General features: G+C 42.2%; 1 protein-coding gene across 1 annotated transcript in view; it reads left to right on the top strand.

Annotated features, from left to right (window-relative positions):
* The window catches only part of EIF2AK3 (eukaryotic translation initiation factor 2 alpha kinase 3), a gene marked incomplete at both ends in the record, with an annotated part of 62,007 nt that extends 52,286 nt beyond the window's left edge, over positions 1 to 9,721 (top strand). Inside the window, 3 exons of the mRNA XM_079721444.1 lie at positions 3,471 to 3,572; positions 8,153 to 8,215; positions 9,521 to 9,721. Coding sequence (XP_079577570.1) covers positions 3,471 to 3,572; positions 8,153 to 8,215; positions 9,521 to 9,721 — 366 coding nt within the window. The remainder of the gene's footprint in view (positions 1 to 3,470; positions 3,573 to 8,152; positions 8,216 to 9,520) is intronic.
* Positions 9,722 to 22,055: the final 12,334 nt, after the last annotated feature.

Here is a 22,055-nt window from a genome sequence, read left to right as displayed (position 1 = left end):
GGGATGCTTAGTCTTCCAAGGAAAAGTTCCATAAACTGAACAGAGACTGGAAGAGTGGTGGGAGCAAGGCATCCTGGGAGCTTCAGCACAGCATCCCTGGCCACCACTACGCTGATGGTATTCACAAGCTTACATATGCTTAGATCGGCGGTTCTCAGACTTTCTGATCAATGCCTGTTTATACTTGTAAACATGATAGAGAGCTCAAGAATTTTTCTTAAGGAATTTTATCCATCAGTATTTGCCATATTAGAGATTAAAACAGAAAGTTGTAAAATTTTTAATTCAGTTAAAAATGACAATATTAAATCTATCACATCTTCAAGATATTTTCTGAAAAATAAATATTTTCCAAAAGAAAACTAGTGAGAAGAGTGGCATTTACTTACATTTTTGTAAAGCTCTTTACTGTCTGACTTAAAAGAGATTTCATATCTGCTCTTGCATTTAATCCCTTGCACTATGTTATTTTGGTTGAAGTATATGAAGAAAATCTGACTTCACATAGATAGGCAGTTGGAAAAGGAGGAATATTTTAATACCATTTTCAGGTAGTTGTGGGCATTCTTCTTTGACAGCATATCAAAATACAATAAGCAAAAGTTTCTGAAGAGTCATTTGCCCTGAATCTAAAACCATAGCAGTGAACATTTTGTATTCTGTTACTTTAACGTCCGTTGGTCCATTTTGCACATTGAATGGACCTTTGACCCACACATGATTTTATAAAATTGTGCATTGGTCATTTGGAAACTATTGGTTCCCTAAGTTATGCATCTTTTCCAAAAGTTGTCACAATTCACTATACAGTATTAAAAAAATCACTCTGGTTAATATCACCACCAATCTCACCAGAAGAGGCTTTAAGTATTAGGAAGCTGTCAGGTTCCCAGTGATGGACACAAATTTTCCAAAATTCTGACATTCACTTCAAAGCTCAACTTTTATTTTTGTCAACAAATACTGTCAGTCTTCCTTGAAGTTCCATTCTCACTTTGTTCATCTTTAAGAAAATATCTGTCAGGTATCCAAGTATGAATAACCACAGTTTGTCTACCAGTTGTTCTTTCAAGTCAAAATGGAGCTCTATGAAAAGAGCATCTGGTTCATATAGTAACTCAAACAATTGCACAAATGCTTTCTCTTGAGACAACCATTGTACTTCGGTGTGGAGCAGAAATGCTTAATGAATACTGCCCATTTTGTCACACAGAATATTAAAAAAATGCATACCTAAGGGGGAAGATATAATAAAATGAATAATTTTTACTGCTTCAGCAAGGACATTTTAAGTGAAACTGTCTTCCTCCCTCCCTCCCTTTCTTCCTTCCTTTCATTGAAGAACATAATTACTACTAGTATGGTTCGGTGCTGCTGCCTTGGTTCAGTAGTGCAAATGTCAACACAGTGAAAAGACAAATCATGTCTTAGAATTATTATGAAAACAGTCTCGACTTTGTAGACCTCCTGAAAGGGTGTTGGAGTCCCCAGGGATCCACAGACCACACTTTGAGAACTGATGGATTAGTTTATCTTTGGAAGGTTATATCAGAGACCAGTCACAGGAACTGGCCTTTATTTTACTGTTGTACAGTATCCTTTTAGACTTCTTGAGTTGTTTGCATTATTCACGTGTTTTCTTTTTTATGCGTAAATTTTATTTTTTTTATTTAATTAAAGAAATTTTTTAATAGAACCCTATACTTAGACATCTTGAATTTCAAGATAAGGGAAAAATAATGTAAGTATTTAGGTACGAAAAAAAAGCACGTTACAGCTTAAAGAGCTTGTTTTCTATAACACTCAACCCTGGAGGACAATAAATCAACATTTACAGTTTGGATGAAAAATAGCTGTGACCCACAAATCATGTTTCTGGCCATAAAGTTATTCGTATAAAAGAAATTCGGCATTTTTAGGTAGGTAAAAGTTAAAAAAGAATCTCTTAAGTGAAAAAAGCCAGGGGCAGAAATGTGTGTATAGTGTGTAAAGGAGGGAAAGATAGCTATATACTTGCTTATGTTTATATAAAGAACTCTGGAAGGATGTACAAGAAACAAATAGTTTTGGGGGTGGTAGGTAGAGGAGAAGTGACTGGTGGAGACTGGGCAGATAAGGGATGGACAGGAGGGAAGCTTGACTGTATACTTCTTTTTGAATCATGTGAATGTGTTACCTATTAAAAGTGAGTTTAAGAAGGGAAACATTTGTTTTGGATGTTTTAGTGACTTAGACATTTTGCTGTTAGGAATATCACTGTGATAACCATCCCTGTGTACAAATCTCTGTCTGCATTTCCATCTACCCCTGGGGTGGATGAAATTTAAATAGAACCATTAAATGGTAGTAAACATTTATTGCCAGGTTGCTTTCATGAAGGTGTGTTAATTAATATTCTCCAGATAGTGTATGAGGTGTCCTTTTCACTGTACCCCTGTAAACTCTGTTTTGAACATATTTTCTTTGAATACTTCCCAGACCCCAGTAACAGCTAAGGCAAGAGAGGAAGATGGTGTAGCCTGATGCAGTCACTGGAACTTCCCACCTGATAGTCTATAAGCAGAAAGGCAGGCTGGGTCTCAGAAGGAACCAGGGAGACAGGTATCAAGTGTAGTTTAGAGAGGAGGTTGTAAAGGGTTCCTCATCCCTGACAAATACCTTGTGACCCCCCCAACAAGAAATGCTGGTGTGAGTATTCCCAAAGGGAGGGCTTCCTTGGCCTTTGCCAAATGTCGTTATGTGCCTAGAGTTATTTTCCCAAATAAAAGGGTTCTTCTGAGTCCCCAGGAGGTCACTTCTAATTTGAATGAGGCTTTGTTTAATAGAGTAGTTGGGTTGTAATTCGTTTGTTCATTTTAACAAGTAAGTATTTATTGAGGGCCTTCTCTGTACTTAGCCCAATGCTGGATGGTGAGAATTCAAAAGAAGCAGTTCCCTTCCCTCCAGGACTTTATAATCTAGTTGTGAAGAATAAGAAATAACACACATGAAAAATACAACCAAGAATGCAGTGAAGTCCATAATTAAGTGCCGTAATGAGGGCTAACCACGGTTGATTAGTGGTTTGGAGTAATGAAGATTTTCTCATAAAAATAGGTGAGGACTAAGATGGTTAGAAATGAGAGATTTGCTTTAGATAGTGCTCGCTTTGAAAAACTTCACCCCAGGGGTAGGGGGAGCAGCTTTTCCTGGCTCCTGGCTCCAGGTTTCTGCCGGGCCTATTTTACTGATGCATATCTCAGAGCTATACCTGGGCTTCCTTCTGTAATGCTGAGTACTTTAATTACTCTTGCTGTGGTGAATTGAAGAAAAGAGGCTTGAGAGATGCTTAACTCTTAGCTAACATTTCTCCCCGTACACTTAAACCAAGAAGAGACTGAGTGAATATCTGGATTCACTGATGCCGTATTATCCGTTGTACTATCTCCGTGGATGTTTTCCTAATATTTCTTCTTTGTTTGGGATTTCAGATTCATGGCAACAACTACTCTCATAAAGTGGACATCTTTTCTTTAGGCCTCATTCTCTTTGAATTGCTGTACCCATTCGGCACTCATATGGAGAGGGTCAGGGTAAGTGTTCCCCCCTCAAAAAAGGTAGAGAAAGAAAATATTAAATCTTAAATTCACAAAAGAAAGAGTTTTAGAAGAAGAGTAACTTACTCCTAATACCAGCAGACTGGTTGATGTAGAAGAGGTCACGTGAGTGACGCAGAAAGGATTTGTCAACTGTTTGCTTCCACAGAAAGCTCAGTCTTCAAAAATTGTTGAGTTGTCTGTTCCTTGTTGTTGCTTAAATTCATCATAACTTAACGATATCTTGCACTCAAATTTGCAGTAAGTGCAAAGCACAGGGTAAGGGAGTGAGGGTGACGGTGTTGGTTGGTCAGAGAAGCATTTTCCAGAGGACAAGTGGCCATACACTCACACACTTAAAAGGTGGCAAACTAAGTATGATTAGGTTTTTTTTCCCTCTCAAAATAAACCAAGATGATGGCCTTTAAGGAAAACAGTACTGAAAGTCTTTTCAAAGTAGACCTCTGTCGCATTCTTCCCCATACTTCATAAGTGGTTACCCTCCACTTTTCCAGCTGTTGTCCCTGTACTTACTTCCGTATTTGCAAAGTTTATGTCCTTATCACCATTTCTTAATTTATCAGTGTTAGACCTTATCTGTTGACTCCTGGCCATGGTAGAACAGAATGTAGTTCTCACATAAAACCAAAAGGACCTACCAAGTGTTCTATACAATAAATAGAAAAAAAGAAAATAATTTAAAAATCAAAGTGGCTAAATTTCAGAATACCAGAGGTAAAGGCACTAAAAGCTTCCAGAAAGGAAAATAAAACAGGCCCAACATACGTTAAAGGATCAGGAATCATATGGCATCAAAATTTAAGTAGTTATGGGGAATTCCTTGGTGGTCCAGTGGTTAGGACTCCGCACTTCCACTGTAGGGGTCACGGGTTCACTTTCGATCCCTGGTCAGGGAACTGAGATCCCACATGCCTCACGGTGTGGCCAAAAATAAATAAATTTAAATGAATTTAAAAAACCAAGTATTTAAAAAAAAATTCGTGTAGTTATAAGGACATCAAAAGACACTATCAAGAAAGTGAAAATAGGGCTGCCCTGGTGGCGCAGTGGTTAAGAATCTGCCTGCCAAAAAAAAAAAAAAAGAATCTGTCTGCCAATGCAGGGGACACGGGTTCGAGCCCTGGTCTGGGAAGATCCCACATGCCACGGAGCAGCTAAGCCCATGTGCCACAACTACTGAGCCTGCACTCTAGAGCCGGCGAGCCACAACTACTGAAGCCTGTGCACCTAGAGCCCGTGCTCCACAACAAGAGAAGCCACTGCAATGAGAAGCCCACACACTGGAACAAAGAGTAGCCCCCACTCACCACAACTAGAGAAAGACCGCGCTCAGCAACAAAGACCCAATGTAGCCAAAAATAAATAATTAAAATAAATATATTTATTTAAAAAAAGAAAGTGAAAATACGACCCACAGAAAATATTTTTGAATCATGTATCTGATAAGGTTCTAGTATCCAGAATATATACAGAACTATTGAAGTTCAACAACAAAAAGACAACCCCATTAAAAAATGGGCAAAGGGCTTGAACAGACATTTCTCTGCAGAAGATTACAAATGACCAATAAGCACAACACCATTATTCATCAGGGAAATGGCAATCAAAATCACAGTGAGGTACCACTTCACACCATCTAGGATGGCTAGAATAAAACAAAACAAACCAAAAATGGAAAAGAAGTGTTGGCGAGGAGATGGAGAAATTAGAACCCTTGTGCATTGCTGGTAAGAATGTAAAATGATGCAGCCACTGTGGAAGACAGTTTGACAGCTCCTCAAAAAGTTAAACATGGAATTACCATATGACCTGGCAGTTCTACTCCTAGGTATATACCCAAGAGAAATGAAAACATAGGTCCACACAAAAACTTGTACACAAATGTTCATAGTAGCATTTTCATAATAGCCAGAAAGTAGAAACAACCCGCATGTCAATCAGCTGATGAATGGCAAAGCAAATGTGGTTTACCCATACAGTGAATATTATTCAGCCATGAAAAAGAAATGAAATACTGATACATGCTACAGCACAGGTAAAACTTGGAAACATCACACTAAGTGAAAGAAGCGGACATAAAAGACCACATACTGGATGATTCCATTTATGCAAAATGTCCGGAATAGGCAAATCCATAGAGACAAGGTAGATTAGTAGTTGCCAGGAGCTGGGGGTAGAAGGGGATGGAGAGTGATTGCTTAATAAGTACAAGGTTTTTCTTTGGGTGATGAAAATGTTCCGGAATTAGAGAGTGGTGATGGTTGTACAAGATTGTGAATAGAATAAAAGTCACAGAATCATACACTTTAAAATGGTTAAAATGGTGAATTTTATTTATGTGAATTTTATTTCAATAAACACATTTTCTAAAATATGTAGTTATGTAAAAATTTTTTGGTTAAATTAAGCCATGCAAATATTGTTCTATGCTAGACCAGATAATGTACCGTGACTTTCTTTTCTTTCTGATACAATCCTTTTTTTCAGAATTGCCTTTTCTCAATTGCTTAGTTTTCTATGAACCTTTGCTGTAATTTTTAACAAATGTGCAAAAGTCTGTCACGTATCAAACAATATTTTCTCTGTGCTTCAGTATAGCTTATCCTGATAGATAGATAGATAGATAGATTGATTGATAGATAGATTGATAGATTGATTGATTGATTTGATTTGTTTTCCCCTGGAGTCTTTCTTCTCAAAGCTTTGTTCTCCAGGCTGGACCAGTTGCCCCCTAGACCTCCTATAAGCTGTCATCCAAGGATGCACTTCCCTACTCTCCTGGCTTGGATCCCTTGTTTCCTAGCTTCCATGTTTTGCTTTGTTTTATTTTCTTGCACTACTCTTTTATTTTGCTGGAGCACATTCTGCAGTAAATTCCTCAGAAACAATGTATGAGAAAGAAATTTTTAGAGTCCTTGGGTATCTGAAAATGTACCTTTTTTTTCCACTTTCATACATAACTGATAAATTGGCCAGGTTCCAATTCTAGATGGAAAATAACTTTCCTTCAGAACCTTGAGAGCATTGCCCCATTTCTTTACAGCTTCTAGCACTGCTGTTGAAAAGCAGAAACCATTCTGATGCCTGATTTTTTAATATAGGGTATCTTGGACCTGTTACATTTTCGTTTCTGGAATCTTTAGGGCTTTAGTTTTATCAGTGCTGTTATAAAATTTAGTCCTTTCACTGATCTTCTCCCCCTCCCACCATTGTACTTAGCACTTGGTAGATTCAGTTAGAAGAGGTGAATCCTTCAGTTCTAGTAAATTTCTTATATTATTTTTGATAAATTCTCCAATTTTTCTATTTTTTTTCTTTTCCTGGAACTCCTGACTTAATCCTAAAAATGCCTAATTTTTTTCCCTCCTATTTTCCATCTGTGTCTTTTTGTACTATTTTTTAAAAATTTTATTTATTTTATTTTTTGCTGTGTTGGGTCTCTGTTGCTGCACGCACGCTTTTCTCTAATTGCAGCGAGCGGGGGCTACTCTTCATTATGGTGCGCAGGCTTCTCATTGCAGTGGCTTCTCTTATTGCAGAGCACGGGCTCTAGGCGTGTGGGCTTCAGTAGTTGTGGCACATGGGCTCAGTAGTTGTGGCTCGCGGGCTCTAGAGCGCAGGCTCAGTAGTTGTGGCGCACGGACTTAGTTGCTCCATGGCATGTGGGATCTCCCCAGACCAGGGCTTGAACCCATGTCCCCTGCATTGGCAGACAGATTCTTAACCACTGCGCCACCAGGGAAGCACTGTACTATTTTTTGCAGGAGTTCCTTAACTTGTTATTCTAACTTTCCTAAGTCCTTTATTTTGACAATCCAGTTTTTATTGTCCAAGATTGTTCCATTTTTATAGTATTTTGCTCTGTTTACATGAATTCAGTATCTTCACATTGCTGAGAATCTCAATTACGTGTATGTATATATTTTAAGTTTTCTTCCCCCATATTGTCTCTTTCCTCTGGGTTTTTTTTTTTTTTTAACTTTCTGTTTTGAAATTACTATAGATCCACAGGAAGTTGCAAAGACAGAGAGATACCCTCCACCCACTTTCTGCTGACAGTTACATTTGACATAATTACAGTACAACACAAACTTGACATTGGTACAGTGTATGTATATAGTTCCATATTATATTATTTCAGTATAGGTTTGTGTAACCACCACTGCAGTCTAGATACAGAAGTGTCACATCAACACAGAGAACTCCGTCTTGCTACCCCCTTATAGTCACACTTACTTCCCTCCCTACCAACGTCTCTGAGTCTTTTAATGATTTGTGTGTGTGTATGTTTCTCATGCTGATAATCCTTAGCTGTCCATTCATATTTAAGAATAGGGCTCTTGGAGAATTCCCTCACCGCAACTAGAGAAAAGCCCGCACGCAGCAACGAAGAGTACTGCTCGCCACAACTAGAGAAAGCCCTTGCACGGCAACTAAGACCCAACGCAGCCAAAAATAAATAAAATAAATAAAATTAAAAAAAATCTCTCTATGTTTAAATAGATCCACATATCAAAATAGATTTAAAGATAAGTAATACTTTTCTTTCTTTTCAGATCTTAACTGATGTAAGAGATCTCAAATTTCCACCACTCTTTACTCAGAAATATCCTCGTGAGGTTGGTATTAATTCTCATCTTTTCTTTTCTTTAGAATCTTACTTAGAGCGTGAAGCGTCCTTAGCAGTCAGCTCATCAGTTTCCCCGTTTTACAGATGAGGAAGCCTAAGGTCTAGAGAGGAAAGGGACCTGATCCCAAGAACACACAACTTGTTAAAACCAAAGGCTGTGACTCGGTCCCAGGTCCTGAGCCCAGTGCACTGTGCTCCAAGCTGCATGACATCCCGTCTGGGAATTGTAACAACCTTGCGTTTCCATAAGGCTGGACTCCTAGCTCGTCCTCACAGCCGTAGAGTTGCCATTATGATCATGCCATTAATTTCTTTATCTTAGTGAATTTGGGAGAGATCTTAAAAACTGGCTTGTTTTTTTTTAAAAAGTCACTAATTTCCACTGATTTTGTGTGTTGGAGTTATGCCCCTCAGAGTGACACAGTAAATGGTCCAGAAGAGTGGAAAGGGAAAATTAAGCTGGTCTTGATGGTGAAAACTGTGTGTAATGAATTTTTGAAGTTTCTTTTTGCAGCTTTTGTTTATTTCATAATATGTCCATAAAGATTTCACTTTAAAATTTATGTGTTGATAAATCTTGAATTTTCTTAGTAAATTAAGTTTAGGTAAATGAGACTGTGTGGCTAATCATCAAGTTGGAAAATGTCTAAATGATCTTTTAGTATTATAACGAAGGGTTGCGTTTAAAATGAACTTTATAACAATATAGAGATATGCCGGCCTAAAATGAAATATATAAAAACTATTCTTTTATGTATTTTGCAAAGTCGATGAATCAATCCCTGGGGGGGCTCATCAGAATCCATGTTATATTAAAGGGGTTCAAAAAATCAGTAAACAGGGCTAGGTACTGATCACTGGCATGGTTAATTTTTAATTGAAATCTTTGAGATAATTGTACATTCACATACAATTGTAAGATGAATTTATTTTAAAAGTCAGTGTATGCCTGCGTTTCAAAGATGTGAATGAAGACCTTTTATTATATGTTAGAAAACAACCAATTACCCCAAAATGGTCCATGTGTGTTTGGAGCAGGGGTTGGGCAAACTATGACCCACAGACCAAATCCAACCTGCTGCCTATTTTGGTAATAAAGTTTTATGGGAACACAGCCAGGCCCACCTGGTTATATATGGCCTGTGGCTGCTTTTGTATTTCAGTAGCAGAGTTGAGAAGTTGTGTCAGAAACTGGCTCGCAAACTTAATATAGTTATAGAAACATTTGGCTGACTTCTGAATTAGGCAGCTGGTTAGTGGCCCTTTTATTACAAAACAGTTTTTTATCTTTCAGTATGAAATGGTGCAAGACATGCTGTCCCCATCCCCTACGGAACGGCCTGAAGCTGCAAACATTATTGAAAATGCTATATTCGAGGACTTGGAGTTTCCAGGAAAAACAGTTCTCAGACAGAGGTCTCGCTCCATGAGCTCATCAGGAACAAAACAGTCAAGACACTCCAGCAGCTCCCATAGCCCTTTGCCAAGCAATTAGCCTTAAGCTCTGCTCACCTTCCTAACGGGTGACACGGAATAGCCCACTCCGAAGGAATGTTGATTTCCAAAATCGTGAACTTGAAAATTTCGTTCTTCGCTCGGTTTCATTTTGGACTACTTTTTCTAAATCAAATTTAAACTGGGTTTTGGAGCTCAGACCTTTGAGCCAACTCTTGATTTTTGCTCTGCTCAAGGAGAGGGCTGTCACTAAATCACACGTGGTCCTTTTCCTTTGTTGGTCTCTTGAAATCGGCCGGCCAAGCATCCTAGCCCTCACGTTTTGTCTAAGGAGGTGGAAGCAACCCCTCAAATGTATAGAGAGAATTATAAAATGGAAATATTTTTGTAGTACAGAAAAATGAAAGTCCCTACATGTAGTAACTAGACTGTTCTAGAAATACACTTTCTAGAGATACAGTGGTGATTTTGAAACTGATTTCCAAAAAAGCTGACTCCATTTTTGTCCCTGGTGGGTAAATGAGGAATCTGCATTATTTTGGAGGACAAGTAGCACAAATTGTATAGTGGTTTATGTCCATAGCTAGTTTTCTAGTGACGTTTGTAGCATTAAATAGCTTTATTCCTTAGATGGTTCTAGGGAGAGTTTAAGAGCTTTTTGTACTTTTACCTCCAGTAAAGGGAAAATGAAGCTTTTTGTGTAAATTGGTCAAAAGTTCTGGTTTGGGGAGGAAAAAAGCCGTAGTAAGAAATGAATCATGTATTATAACTAACTTCTTCAATTATGGACTTTTAAAATCTAATGAAATCTTTAAGTGTCTTAAATATAATACTGTAGGTTGGTATTTTCCCCAAACTGACTGTAGATAACAGTTTAATCATCTAACTTGCTAACATGTTTTTATTTTTCACTGTAAATATGTTTATTTTTTATTTATAAAAATTCTGAACTCAATCCATTTGGGTTGGTGGTGTATAGAACGCACTTAAGTGCGTTAACTATTGTGACTTCTTTCAAGTCTAAATGATTTAATAAAACTTCAAAAAATGATTTATGGTTGATTGTTATTTTGGGGGGAACCAGCCCTGAAATGGTAGCTTTTCAAATTTATAAAATGGGATCATAGGTCTAAGAACAGTCATAACCCTACTCTCAAGAAAGCTTACTCCTAACCTGTTCTAAACAGGCATCTTGTCATTTCCCAAGGACTTGACAGGACCAAGTCCTTTTCACAGTTCACTGGACTCATAATCCAGAGACACTAGCTCAGTTCCTACTCGGTGCCAGGGACATAAAGAACACCCTGCCCTAAAGGCAGACCTCGAAGAGCAAAGGCTCTGGCGATGCCAGTTGTGTTGGGATCACAGTGTGTCTGACGTGTACGGTGGAGAGGCATGTGGCATGAGGGCACAAACCAGCTAGACACAACCTTTAAGGGTCAAACGCATGATTATTTCCACCTTACTGATACGTAATGTCTGACCCACAAAGTTGGAGCGATTTTTAAGCTGGACGCACATGTCACAGATCTTTGTGTGCTCTGGCCTCACTCTCACTTCGCTGTGAGTCTCTGACTTTGTCTTTCTTCCCCATTCTGCTTGGCTCCTGACCGGCCCATCTCTCTTCGTCATCTCTTGGTCGGCCTGCTCCAGTTACCTTTTTCCTTTTCCTCTTCACCCCAGTGAGGGATCCTGTTGATTTCTTCCCAGTCTGCCCACTCAGTCCCGGCTGTGGACCCTTTGACCCTCACGACCACCCTGAGAGCTAGCTATGAAAATGGTATAATAACGCCATGGTGGGTGTTATTATTGCTATTCTTCTTATGGCGAAACTCGGGTCCAGAAAGGTGTAATTTGCCCAAGATCACAAAGCCAATCAGAGCAGAACTGGGATCAGATGCCAGGAATTCCAATTCCTAGTCAGGGTTTTGTCTATTCCCTTGCACCAAGTTGTCTAAAGGTTTGCAAATATCTTACATGATATAATCAGGCCCTCTTTCATTTTAATTCCGCCTGTGCCTTTGCTGGCTACTAGGATGAAAACAGCCATGGGAAGTTAAGGGGCTGGGCCAGCAGGACCTAGCAACTCCTCAGTGGTAGCCAGAATGGAGTCTCCTGCGTTCTCACCCAGAGCCCTTTCTCCCGACTCCAAACCCTACCTCCCTTCAAGTTGTCGCTTTTTTTGTACTTAATAACTCTTTTTTTTTTTTCTTTTTTTTTTTCTTTTTGCAGTACGCGGGCCTCTCACTGTTGTGGCCTCTCCCGTTGCGGAGCACAGGCTCCGGACACGCAGGCTCAGCGGCCATGGCTCACAGGCCCAGCCACTCCGCGGCATGTGGGATCTTCCCGGACCGGGGCACGAACCCGTGTCCCCTGGCTCAGCAGGCGGACTCTCAACCACTGCGCCACCAGGGAAGCCCTGTACTTAATAACTCTTAACCATTGTCAGACTGCCGATGAGCCTGTAGCTGGTGCAAATCAATCTTCTAAATAGCTGAGGTCCCAGAGGGTAGGGACACACCTTCTTGTAAGCCCAGTAACATCTATCATAATGTCTGGTACTTGATTACATATTTGTCGAATTGAATTTGGAAAACATAACGTGTAACTCACATAGCTGCAGCCCTCAGGAAATAGCCAAATAAGGAGGAAAAGAAATGCACCAGTCACTGCAATAAATATTTGGCAAAGTGAAGGAGAAAAGATGGCTGAACAATCCTGATGTTAAAAACAGATAAATTATTATGAACTTTCATAAAATCTTTAACCGTGGCCATTTTTAAGTCTTTTGTCATTTACAGACAGTTCTGGGTGTACTCTGATGCTTTTGCAAAAATGTTCCTATAAAAGGGTTTCATCTTCAAGGAATTCATGGAAAAGACTCTGACAAGTACAGGTTTCTGGTAACTGACGATACTGCTGAACTGATGAATAAGCATTTTCAGAACTCTAATGGAAGACTGATGAATTCATAAAAGTGCTAACAAAAGATCAAGATAAAAAAATTAATTACATGGGACTGAGTGAACAGATGAGGATGATTATAATTTTTGTGACTTTCTGTTTGAATTTTAAAAAAATTTAAAAAAACATAAAAATCTCAAATCCTGTAAGTTTTCTAAAGGAACGGGACCTTAGGGTTTAATTTAAATGAGAGGAGAAGTGGGCTGGGACACTCAGCATCCATGTGGCTCTGTCTGATGCTGTCTGCTTTAGCCTACCTCCCTCTCCATCTTTTACTGGAGTGCGTTACATCCCCGGCCGCCAACCTGGCCTGCAGGGAAGAGATCCCCATGGGGGAGCCACGCAAGCCCGCAGGGCTTCTAGTTTCCAGGTTCCCTCGTTCAGGAAGGCAGCAGCATGGGAGTGCTGGTCCAGAGGCCAGGAAGACTGTGAGAAATTCTGAAAACGAGCTACCAAGCCTGCCCTTTGCCTCCTAGGAGAACAGAAAAGCAGACATTTGGGATGTTCGGACAGTTTTCTTTTTCCAGATTGTTTCTCAGTGATACTTTGGATGCATTTACACCGAAAGTGATTCTATTTCTCCGAGTAAATGGGGACAGAACAAGCTTCCAATCCAACCACCGGCCATAGAGCGACTCAGTCTTACTCCTGGAGTAAGTCAAGGGCGAAGCAGGAACTCGACGTTTTCTGGCTTATTCCCCCTTCAGGTTCTAGCCCTGCAACTACTGCAGCTGCCACCAGGAGGCTCATTTTCACCTTTTCCCCTAGAAGTAAATACAGAAGTTCCCCACCTATGATTTTCCATATTTACAGTGGTGCAAAAGTGATACACATTTGGTAGAAACTGTACGTCGAATTTAAAATTTTGATCTTTTCCCAGGCGAGTGGTAGATAAACTATCATGATGCTGGACAGCAGAAGTCAGCCAGCCAATCAGGAGGGGAAACGATGATACACTTACAACAGTGCTGTACCCAGACAGCCATCCTGTTTTTCACTTCAGTACTGTATTCAATAAATGACATGTAGGACTTACCTGGTGGCGCAGTGGTTAAGAGTCCGCCTGCCAATGCAGGGGACACGGGTTCGAGCTCCAGTCCGGGAAGATCCCACATGCCGCGGAGCAATTAAGCCTGTGCGCCACAACTACTGAGCCTGCATTCTAGAGCCCGTGAGCCACAACTACTGAGCCTACCTGCTGCAACTACTGAAGCCTGCGAGCCTAGAGCCCGTGCTCCACAAGAGAAGCTACCGTAATGAGAAGCCCAGGCACCGCAACGAAGAGTAGCACCCGCTTCCCTCAACTAGAGAAAGCCTGAGCGTAGCAATGAAGAACCCAAAATGCAGCCAAATAAATAAATATATAAATAACACGAGCTATTCAACAATTTATTATAAAATAGGCGTTGTGTTAGATGATTTTGCCCAACTGTAGGCTAATATTCTGAGCATGTTTAAGGTAGGTGAGGCTATGATATTTGGTAGGTTAGCTGTATTAAATGCATTTCCGACTTATGGGTTTATTGGGATGTAATGCCATCCTAAGTCAAGGAAGATCTGTAGCTGAGGGCTGGGATAGAAAACACTCTTCCATACCCATGAATTGCTTGATGCACCATAAGAAATAAATATGGATCCATACTGTGTATCAAATAGATGGCAATAAAAATACATTGTAAATTTTAAAAAAGAAAACACTCTTCCACCTGTAAAGGTATTCCCCTCCTCCAGACATCACGAGAACCACACAACAAGCAGGTCCACGGTGACTGACATAAACATACCAGATACGAAAAAATTCAACCATACCAAGTCCCATAATGCTTTTGCCATGAGATTCTTTTAAATTCCGCAAGTAGACAGTGACTTAAAACAATAAACCTAGGACATTATGCGCCTGGCTACTTCCAACAGCCTTAGCATCCCTCATCCCTGGCTCAGCGCTGCTTCTTGGAGCAGCAGAGTAGCTTCCTTCTCTGATTCCCCTGCACGGGCTGGTGCGCTAAGAAAAGATGGACTTGTAAACCCTTTGGAGGTCATGAGGAATATTTTCATCCACCATATCATAATCTCTAGTGGAATAAAATAAGACTGTTTTAGTTCTTCTTTGCAATTTCCTGCAGTTAAATTAATTGGATCCATGTGTTTCTGTAATGGCAAATATTAAGTCATTGACAGCATGAACCAAAAGTAGTTCTATAGATGCATGTCTTGCTATTTACTGTCAGACAATATGGCTCAACATTCATCTGGTGAAAAAATAAAATTATCTTCGACAGACAAAAAAGACAACGATGGGAAAGGCAGTGGGAACAGCCCTAGCGAAGGCTTGGTGGGGAAGGGTAGGAATGAGAAAGAGAGCTGTCAGTAGTGGCAGTGGAGAGAATTAGAGCAACCTGAGAATTATTTTTGAGGCAGGAAGCCCAGGACACTGGAATTAAGTGAGTAATAGGTAAAGGAGAAGATAGCTCTTGAATTTCTGGTGTGGAAACTCCCATAGAGTCTAGAAGAAAGAGGGTGTGGTTTGGGGACAGATGTTTCCCTTCGAAAATGATGAATTTCCTAGGTCTCTGTGGTTAAAAAATTGGGGCTTTAGTCGGGAGAAAATGGGAAGCCATTGAAAGTTTCTGAGCCGGGGAAGGATGTGATGAGATTTTAGGGTCTCTGCAGCAAGTGAGGGAGAGGTGGCTGGAGATAGAGAGGCCTTCACCCAGCAGAGGCGCAGAGGGCCTGAGCCTGGTCAGTGGGGGCCAGAAGACACCCCCTGTCCAGCGACTAAAGCTGTGCCGGCCCCCAGGAGCCCAGGGGAGGCTCGTCTGTCACCACTCTTTAGTGTTGAGTTTGGAAGGATTTCTTCAGGGGCTGCTGCAGTGGGAGTCTCCCTGTCTACTACCTCCTGAAAAGACGGGAGCTTTTAGAGCTTGCCTAGAGAGCACGTCAGGAAAGATGACGGTGACGTTGGGATCAGCCCATCTCTTGTTAGCAGCCAGAATGTGGGCAAGGAAGAGGAACCCAGACAATGCAGAGTTCCCTGGCCCAGAGTTCAGACGCCTCCAGGAAGAGCCTGAGGGAATTTGCACTTCCCAGAAAGGTCACAAATGTGTCCAGAGGCAGGGAAAGGCTTTGATACTGAGAAGTAATGAAGGGGAAAGGGTGTTCTGTCTCCAAAAGGAGCTTTTGAAGAAATACAGTAATGGCTGAATAGATAAATGGCTGGATATTATGCAAATGAGTCAGCAGCCTCATGGAATGATTAAAATGTCTATTCAGCAGATAAATGACAAATTTGCAGGTTGCAGAGGAGTGGGAATAGTATGATTGCAAACAAATGTAATGGCTTCTATATCTGTTTATTTTTATTTTTTCCTGCACCCCACGCCTTGAGGGATCTATTCCCCCGATCAGGGATCGAACCCACACCCTCGGCAGTAAAAGCACAAAGTCCTAACCACAGGACAGCCAGGGAATTCCCTGTATCTGTTTAAATATTTTCATGGGCATAAAGTTTAGGAATATCCACACCGGTTACCTTAGGAGAGAGGAGTGGGAGAGGAGGGTCGAGGGAGATTTTTTTTTTCCCCATAAATTTATTTATTTATTTTTGTCTGTGTTGGGTCTCCATTGCTGCACGCAGGCTTTCTCTAGTTGCGGCGAGCAGGGACTACTCTTTGCTGCGGTGCGCGGGCTTCTCATTGCGGTGGCTTCTCTTGTTGCAGAGCACGGGCTCTAGATGTGCGGGCTTCAGTAGTTATGGCTCGCAGGCTCAGTAGTTGTGGCTCGCAGGCTCTAGAGCGCAGGCTCAGTAGTTGGGGCACACGGGCTTAGTTGCTCTGCAGCATGTGGGATCTTCCCGGACCAGAGCTCGACCCCGTGTCCCCTGCGTTGGCAGGCAGATTCTTAATCACTGTGCCACCAGGGAAGCCCAAGGGAGATTATTAACTCCAACCTGCATCTCACTATGGTTTGACCTCTTCCAACTACTGATGCAGTACTCTCAGGATTAATAATATTAAATTAATAAAACAAGAAAAAGGAAACCAATAAACCATATTTACATTTTAATTGATCTCATCTTTGTATCCTGCTCTATAGTTTAGAAGGCTGTAATGTGGTCTGCAACTTGGATATTTTCATTGCTGTTTTATCTGTAAGCAAACAACACAATTATTAAAATAACACAACAGCAACAGGAAGCTCCTAATAATCCACTTATCGTCCCACCACCCTCTTAACATAACAGTGTCACTTCTCTGAATGCCCTTCAACCTAGAGGGCATTTTGGGGAGTGATGTGTGACAAGACACTGCGCTTTGGAGTCACAATCAGCTGTGTTACTATTTACTTGTTTATAATTTTCCTTGAGCCCTCTAATCTGTTTCCTCAACTGCAAGTAACACGTTGTGAAGATTAAGGGATAAAATATATAACATTTAGCGTAGAATCCCGTTAAGTAGTAAGCATTCAATAAACAGAGGCTTAAAATGAAATAACCTCAGTTTCCTCAACTCTAATATGGGCATAATTTGTCGCAGAGTCGTTGTGAGGATTAAGTGACATAATTTGGGTTAAAGAGTCATACAAATATGTGCATAAATGCAAATCTACGATTACACGATGCGGGGGTGGGGAGGTATAGAAAGAACCCCTGGCTGTTACTGTCCTCAAGGAATAGAAAGGAAACAGTAGGTGAAGGAAGAAGGAAAGATCACATAGCAAAATATGTAGCTTATAAAACTTTATAATGTTTCGGCAAAAATACAGACATTGAATATGCATGTGACAAGGACCAGAGGCTGACAGTTGATTATATGAGGGTAACGTGTTAGGTTAAGATGAAAGTATGATTATTATTAAAGTAATCAAGAGACGTCTTTTGTTAGCTGAGGGGTGTAGTGTAGGGCCGGGCAGGTGGGGGTGATGCTGAAAATTCCCTTTCTTTCAGGACTTTGACGCTAAGCTGCGGGTCAACAGGGTAGCCTGCGAGTCCCCCTCCCCCTCCCCGTTTGACTCCGCGGGGAGCCGTGGCGCAGGGTGGCCAGAGGGTTTGGAGATCAAAGATATGTGGATGAGACATCATTCTCTGGCCCGGGGCCGGATGTCTGGCTCGGGCGAAGCCGGGAGCGGCGCCAGGAATTACTGATGCAAAGACCGGTCTGGGAGAAAGAAGAGCTCCGACTGGCCACGTGGGGGCGACAAGACACCGAGAGAAGGCGGGGGGCTCCGCGGGCCTTGGGGTTTGCCTGGGTGTCGTCGAGAGGGTCCAGTGGCCCGTCCCTTAGTGGGGCAGATGCAGGAGGACGGACTGGGCAGCGGGCACCTCGGCTGCGCGGGTGTGATGCGGCCCGGATGCTGCGCTTAGGGAGCCGGGCCACCGCCCGTTGTGAATTACCAGGCCCCGCCCGCCCACCTTCCCTGGGGTTAAATGGACCCGGTCGCCTTGGCAAGTTACAAAGGCAAACATTTCTGGAACGCCTGCTGTATACCAAGTCCTCTCCTAGGCACTGTATATTCGTGAAATCTCACCTAATCTTTACAACCACCTTGGGAGATATTATCGCCTCCATTTTATAGAGGAGGAAACTGAAACTTACTAAGTCGGAGGATTTAGCCCTAATAGGTATAATCAGGCAAACAAGGAGAATTGTAAATCTTTTCACTTATTTATTTTTGTCTGCACGTGGGCTTTCTCTAGTTGCGGCGAGCACGAGCTACTCTTTGTTTTGGTGCGTGGACTTCTCATTGCGGTGGCTTCACTTGTTTCGGAGCACGGGCTCTAGACGCGGAGGCTTCAGTAGTTGTGGCACGTTGGCTTCAGTAGTTGTGGCTCGCGGGCTCTAGAGCGCAGGCTCAGTAGTTGGGGCGCACGGGCTTAGTTGCTCCGCGGCATGTGGGATCTTCCCGGACCAGGGCTCGAACCCGTGTTCCCTGAATTGGCAGGCGGATTCTTAACCACTGCGCCACCAGGGAAGCCCTGTAAATATTTTAAAGTAAATATATGAATGAAAAGAACTCAACCTCGCTGCTCATCAGGGAAATGCAAATGAGAGCAGCAACGGGGATCCCATTTTTTCACTACCAGAGGGCAAGAATTTGAAAGATTTCCCTGTGTGGGTGCAAGTGTAATACAAAAGAGTTCTCCTCTACACAGTTAGGAATGCAAAGAGGAATGCATTTCAGTGAATTTTGGGTAACTGTCAAAATTTGCAAGCAAATTCCTCCTGATACAGAAATTCCCCTTGTGGAATCTATTTTACAGAAATAACCACACAAGTATATTCATCTTAGTGGGAAAGGCAAATAAGTTTTTTTGTTTGTTTTGTTTTGTTTTTTTAAAGAGATTTACCTGCTATTATGCAGCTATTGACTGAGCCTGGGGGTCCAATCCCACTGTATCTGATTCTGATAATCTCTGCCTTTGGGCAACATCGGAGGCGGGGTGAGGGTAGGGTTCCAGTTTGAGCATTGTTCACGGCAGCGGAATCTCTAGGGATGCTTACTAAAATGCACATTTCTTTGGAGGCCTTTTCCAAGATTTAAAGAAACAAAAGCTTTAGGAGTGGTTATCCTAGAACCTACATTAAAAAAAAAAAAAAAAAAAAAAAAACAACTCCCTGGGTGATTTTGAAAGCTCTGCTTTCTCCGTCTTTGCAGCAGGTTAGAATACTGGGACCTTTAAAAATACCAATATCCAGGCCACACTCTAGCCCTAGAAAACCACACCCTCTGTCTGTGAGGCCCAGGCATCAGGATTTTTTTTAAAGCTCCCAGGTAATTCCCAGATGCAGTCAAGGCAGAGAGCCACAGGCCTTGCCACTCACAGTATAGCTGCTGGCCCATGAATATTGGCAGAACTGCAGAATCTCAGGTTCGACACCTCAGACCGGCTGCATCAGAATCCACATTTTAACAGGAGCCCCCAGTGATTCATATGCAAATTAATGTTTGAGGTAGATGTGGGTGAGTTTTTTTCTTTTTAATTAATTTTGATTGGAGTATGGTTGCTTTGGGGTGAGGTTTTAGATTTATTTCAACATCCCTCCTGTAGCCTGACCTCATTCTGATAGCTTGGAGAACAGGTTGGAACTCTGGGCTGCCACCTACGAGATCAAAAGCAGCTGGGCCATGGTTAATTCTGCCAACATCTCCTGATCCACTCCTAAGGGGAAAGGCTTTTCTGGAGGGAGCTATACCTCTTTGTCCAGATCCCTAAAATCTGGACAAGCATAGGCTGAGGGAGGACTGGCCTGGAAGCAGTGTAAGTGCAGACAATCCGAACTCCAGGTGGATTAAAAGCATAAAGTAAATCAACCATGTGAGGCATCTAGTGAAACTTCAGATTCGAGTCTCCGTCATTCACTGGTCTCCATCACCTCTCACCAGATCCCCAAACTGGTCTCCCCACCTCCAATCTTGAACCAATTCATGATGACACGACAGAGAATGTTTTACAGCACAAATCTGGCTATGCTATTTATTCCCTGCTTACCATCCTTGACAGGTTTTGGGCATCCTCACATTAAAAGTCAAACTCATGATCTTGGCATACTAAGCCCTCCACCAACTGACCCAGCTAAGCCTCAACTCTGGAGAACCTCCATGTGCCAACTCTGTTCAGGAATAATGACTGAACCACTGGGCTTCCCTCAAGCTGCTGTGTCCCCAGCTTCTCTATTAGTCACCCACACTGCCCTCAGCCCCTGGAAAGTCCTCCTCCCAGATCAAGTCTCAGGATTTCAGTCTGTGACTCTTCTCCTGATCAGTCCTCATCCCAGTGAAGAGCTGAGCATGATGTCATTAGGAGGAGTGTCACCTGATTTCAGATTTGAAGGCCTGTCCAGTGAGAGCAGTGGGACCGTCTTACAGGCACAGCTTTTAAGAGCCAACCCTCCTTGGACATATCAGGATAGAAGTTCAGGTGTGTGTCACACAAACCCAGATCAACATAAAACAAGGGTTCTCAACTTTGGCTGGGGAGCTTTTTGAAATATCGAAAGCTCAGGGTACACCCCAGACCAATTACATCAGAAACTGAGGAAGGCGGGCAGTCATCAGTATTGTTATAAAGCCCCCCCCTTTGATTCTAATGTGCAACCAAGGTGGAGAACCACTGGTGATTTATTTCTCTCCCATGAGACATTCCAGAGCTGATGTGACTGCTGTGTACCACTCAGGAATCCAGTCTCCTCATCCCACCCACGTGGTCCAACTGGCTCACAGTTCGTCCAAACTACAGGGTGGAGGAGGGGAAGATGCATGCATCACTTCTGGGTAAGGCCCATTGGCTGGATGTAGTCAGAGGGCCACGTTTTATCCAAGGGAAGCTGGGAAATGTAGTCTTTATTCTAGGTGGCTGTGGCTCAGCTAGAAAACTTGGGGGCTCTGTTAATACAGAGGAGAAAATGGCTATTGGAGGAAATCAACCCAAGGAAGGATTTCCTAAAGAACAGAACGGTTGTGTAATGGAAGAGGCAGTGTGCTCCCTGCCACCTGAAGAAGGAATCACACCAGTGGAAAAGTGCTGCTCTAGAGTGAGCAGATACTCCGTCTGTCCTTTAATTATTCATTCTCAGCCACCACAGTCACACTGGCCTTCTTTCTGTTCCATGAGTGCAGCCATCTGTCTTCCCCATCAGATGGCCTTGAGTTTGCCATGCGTCTCTCCTGTCCTTTGATTCTCAGAGGGGTCCACTCTGAGCACCAGACCCAGAGGTGTGCTCCCACTACCCCCGCCTCTGTCAGTCCACATACTTTCTATTTCATCGTGTTTATAACCTTAAGAGTTGGACTGCTGGGTTTAGTCCCAGCTCAGCCCCTCACTGGCTGTGTGACTTTTCTGTGTCTCTGTTTTCTCATCTATAAAATGGGGATAAGAATAGTGCCTAGGGCTTCCCTGGTGGCGCAGTGGTTGAGAATCTGCCTGCCAATGCAGGGGACACAGGTTCGAGCCTTGGTCCGGGAAGATCCCACATACCGTGGAGCAACTAGGCCCGTGAGCCACAACTACTGAGCCTGCGCGTCTGGATCCTGTGCTCCGCAACAAAGAGAGGCCACGATAGTGAGAGGCCCGCGCACCGCGATGAAGAGTGGCCCCCGCTCGCCACAACTAGAGAAAGCCCTCGCACAGAAACAAAGACCCAACACAGCCAAAAATAAATAAATTAATTAAAAAAAAAAAACTAAAGAGGAAATACATGGTGAATATCTTAAAAAAAAAAAAAGAATAGTGTCTATCATTATAAGGTTGTTAAGTGCATAAGTTATTTCTGTAAAATAGTTAATATTAGCTATTGTATCACTGTATCAGGTGTCTCTTCTTATGGACAGGGAAGCCCCCTGAGATCTTTTTGCCTTCTTGCCTGGCTGTTCGCTGTGGGGAAAACAGCCCCCAGAACAGCGCTTGACACTTGTAA

Source organism: Hyperoodon ampullatus, assembly GCF_949752795.1.
Source record: "Hyperoodon ampullatus genome assembly, chromosome: 15".
In the NCBI taxonomy this organism is placed as follows: domain Eukaryota; kingdom Metazoa; phylum Chordata; class Mammalia; order Artiodactyla; family Ziphiidae; genus Hyperoodon; species Hyperoodon ampullatus.
This window is presented reverse-complemented; position numbering and strand designations above follow the sequence as displayed.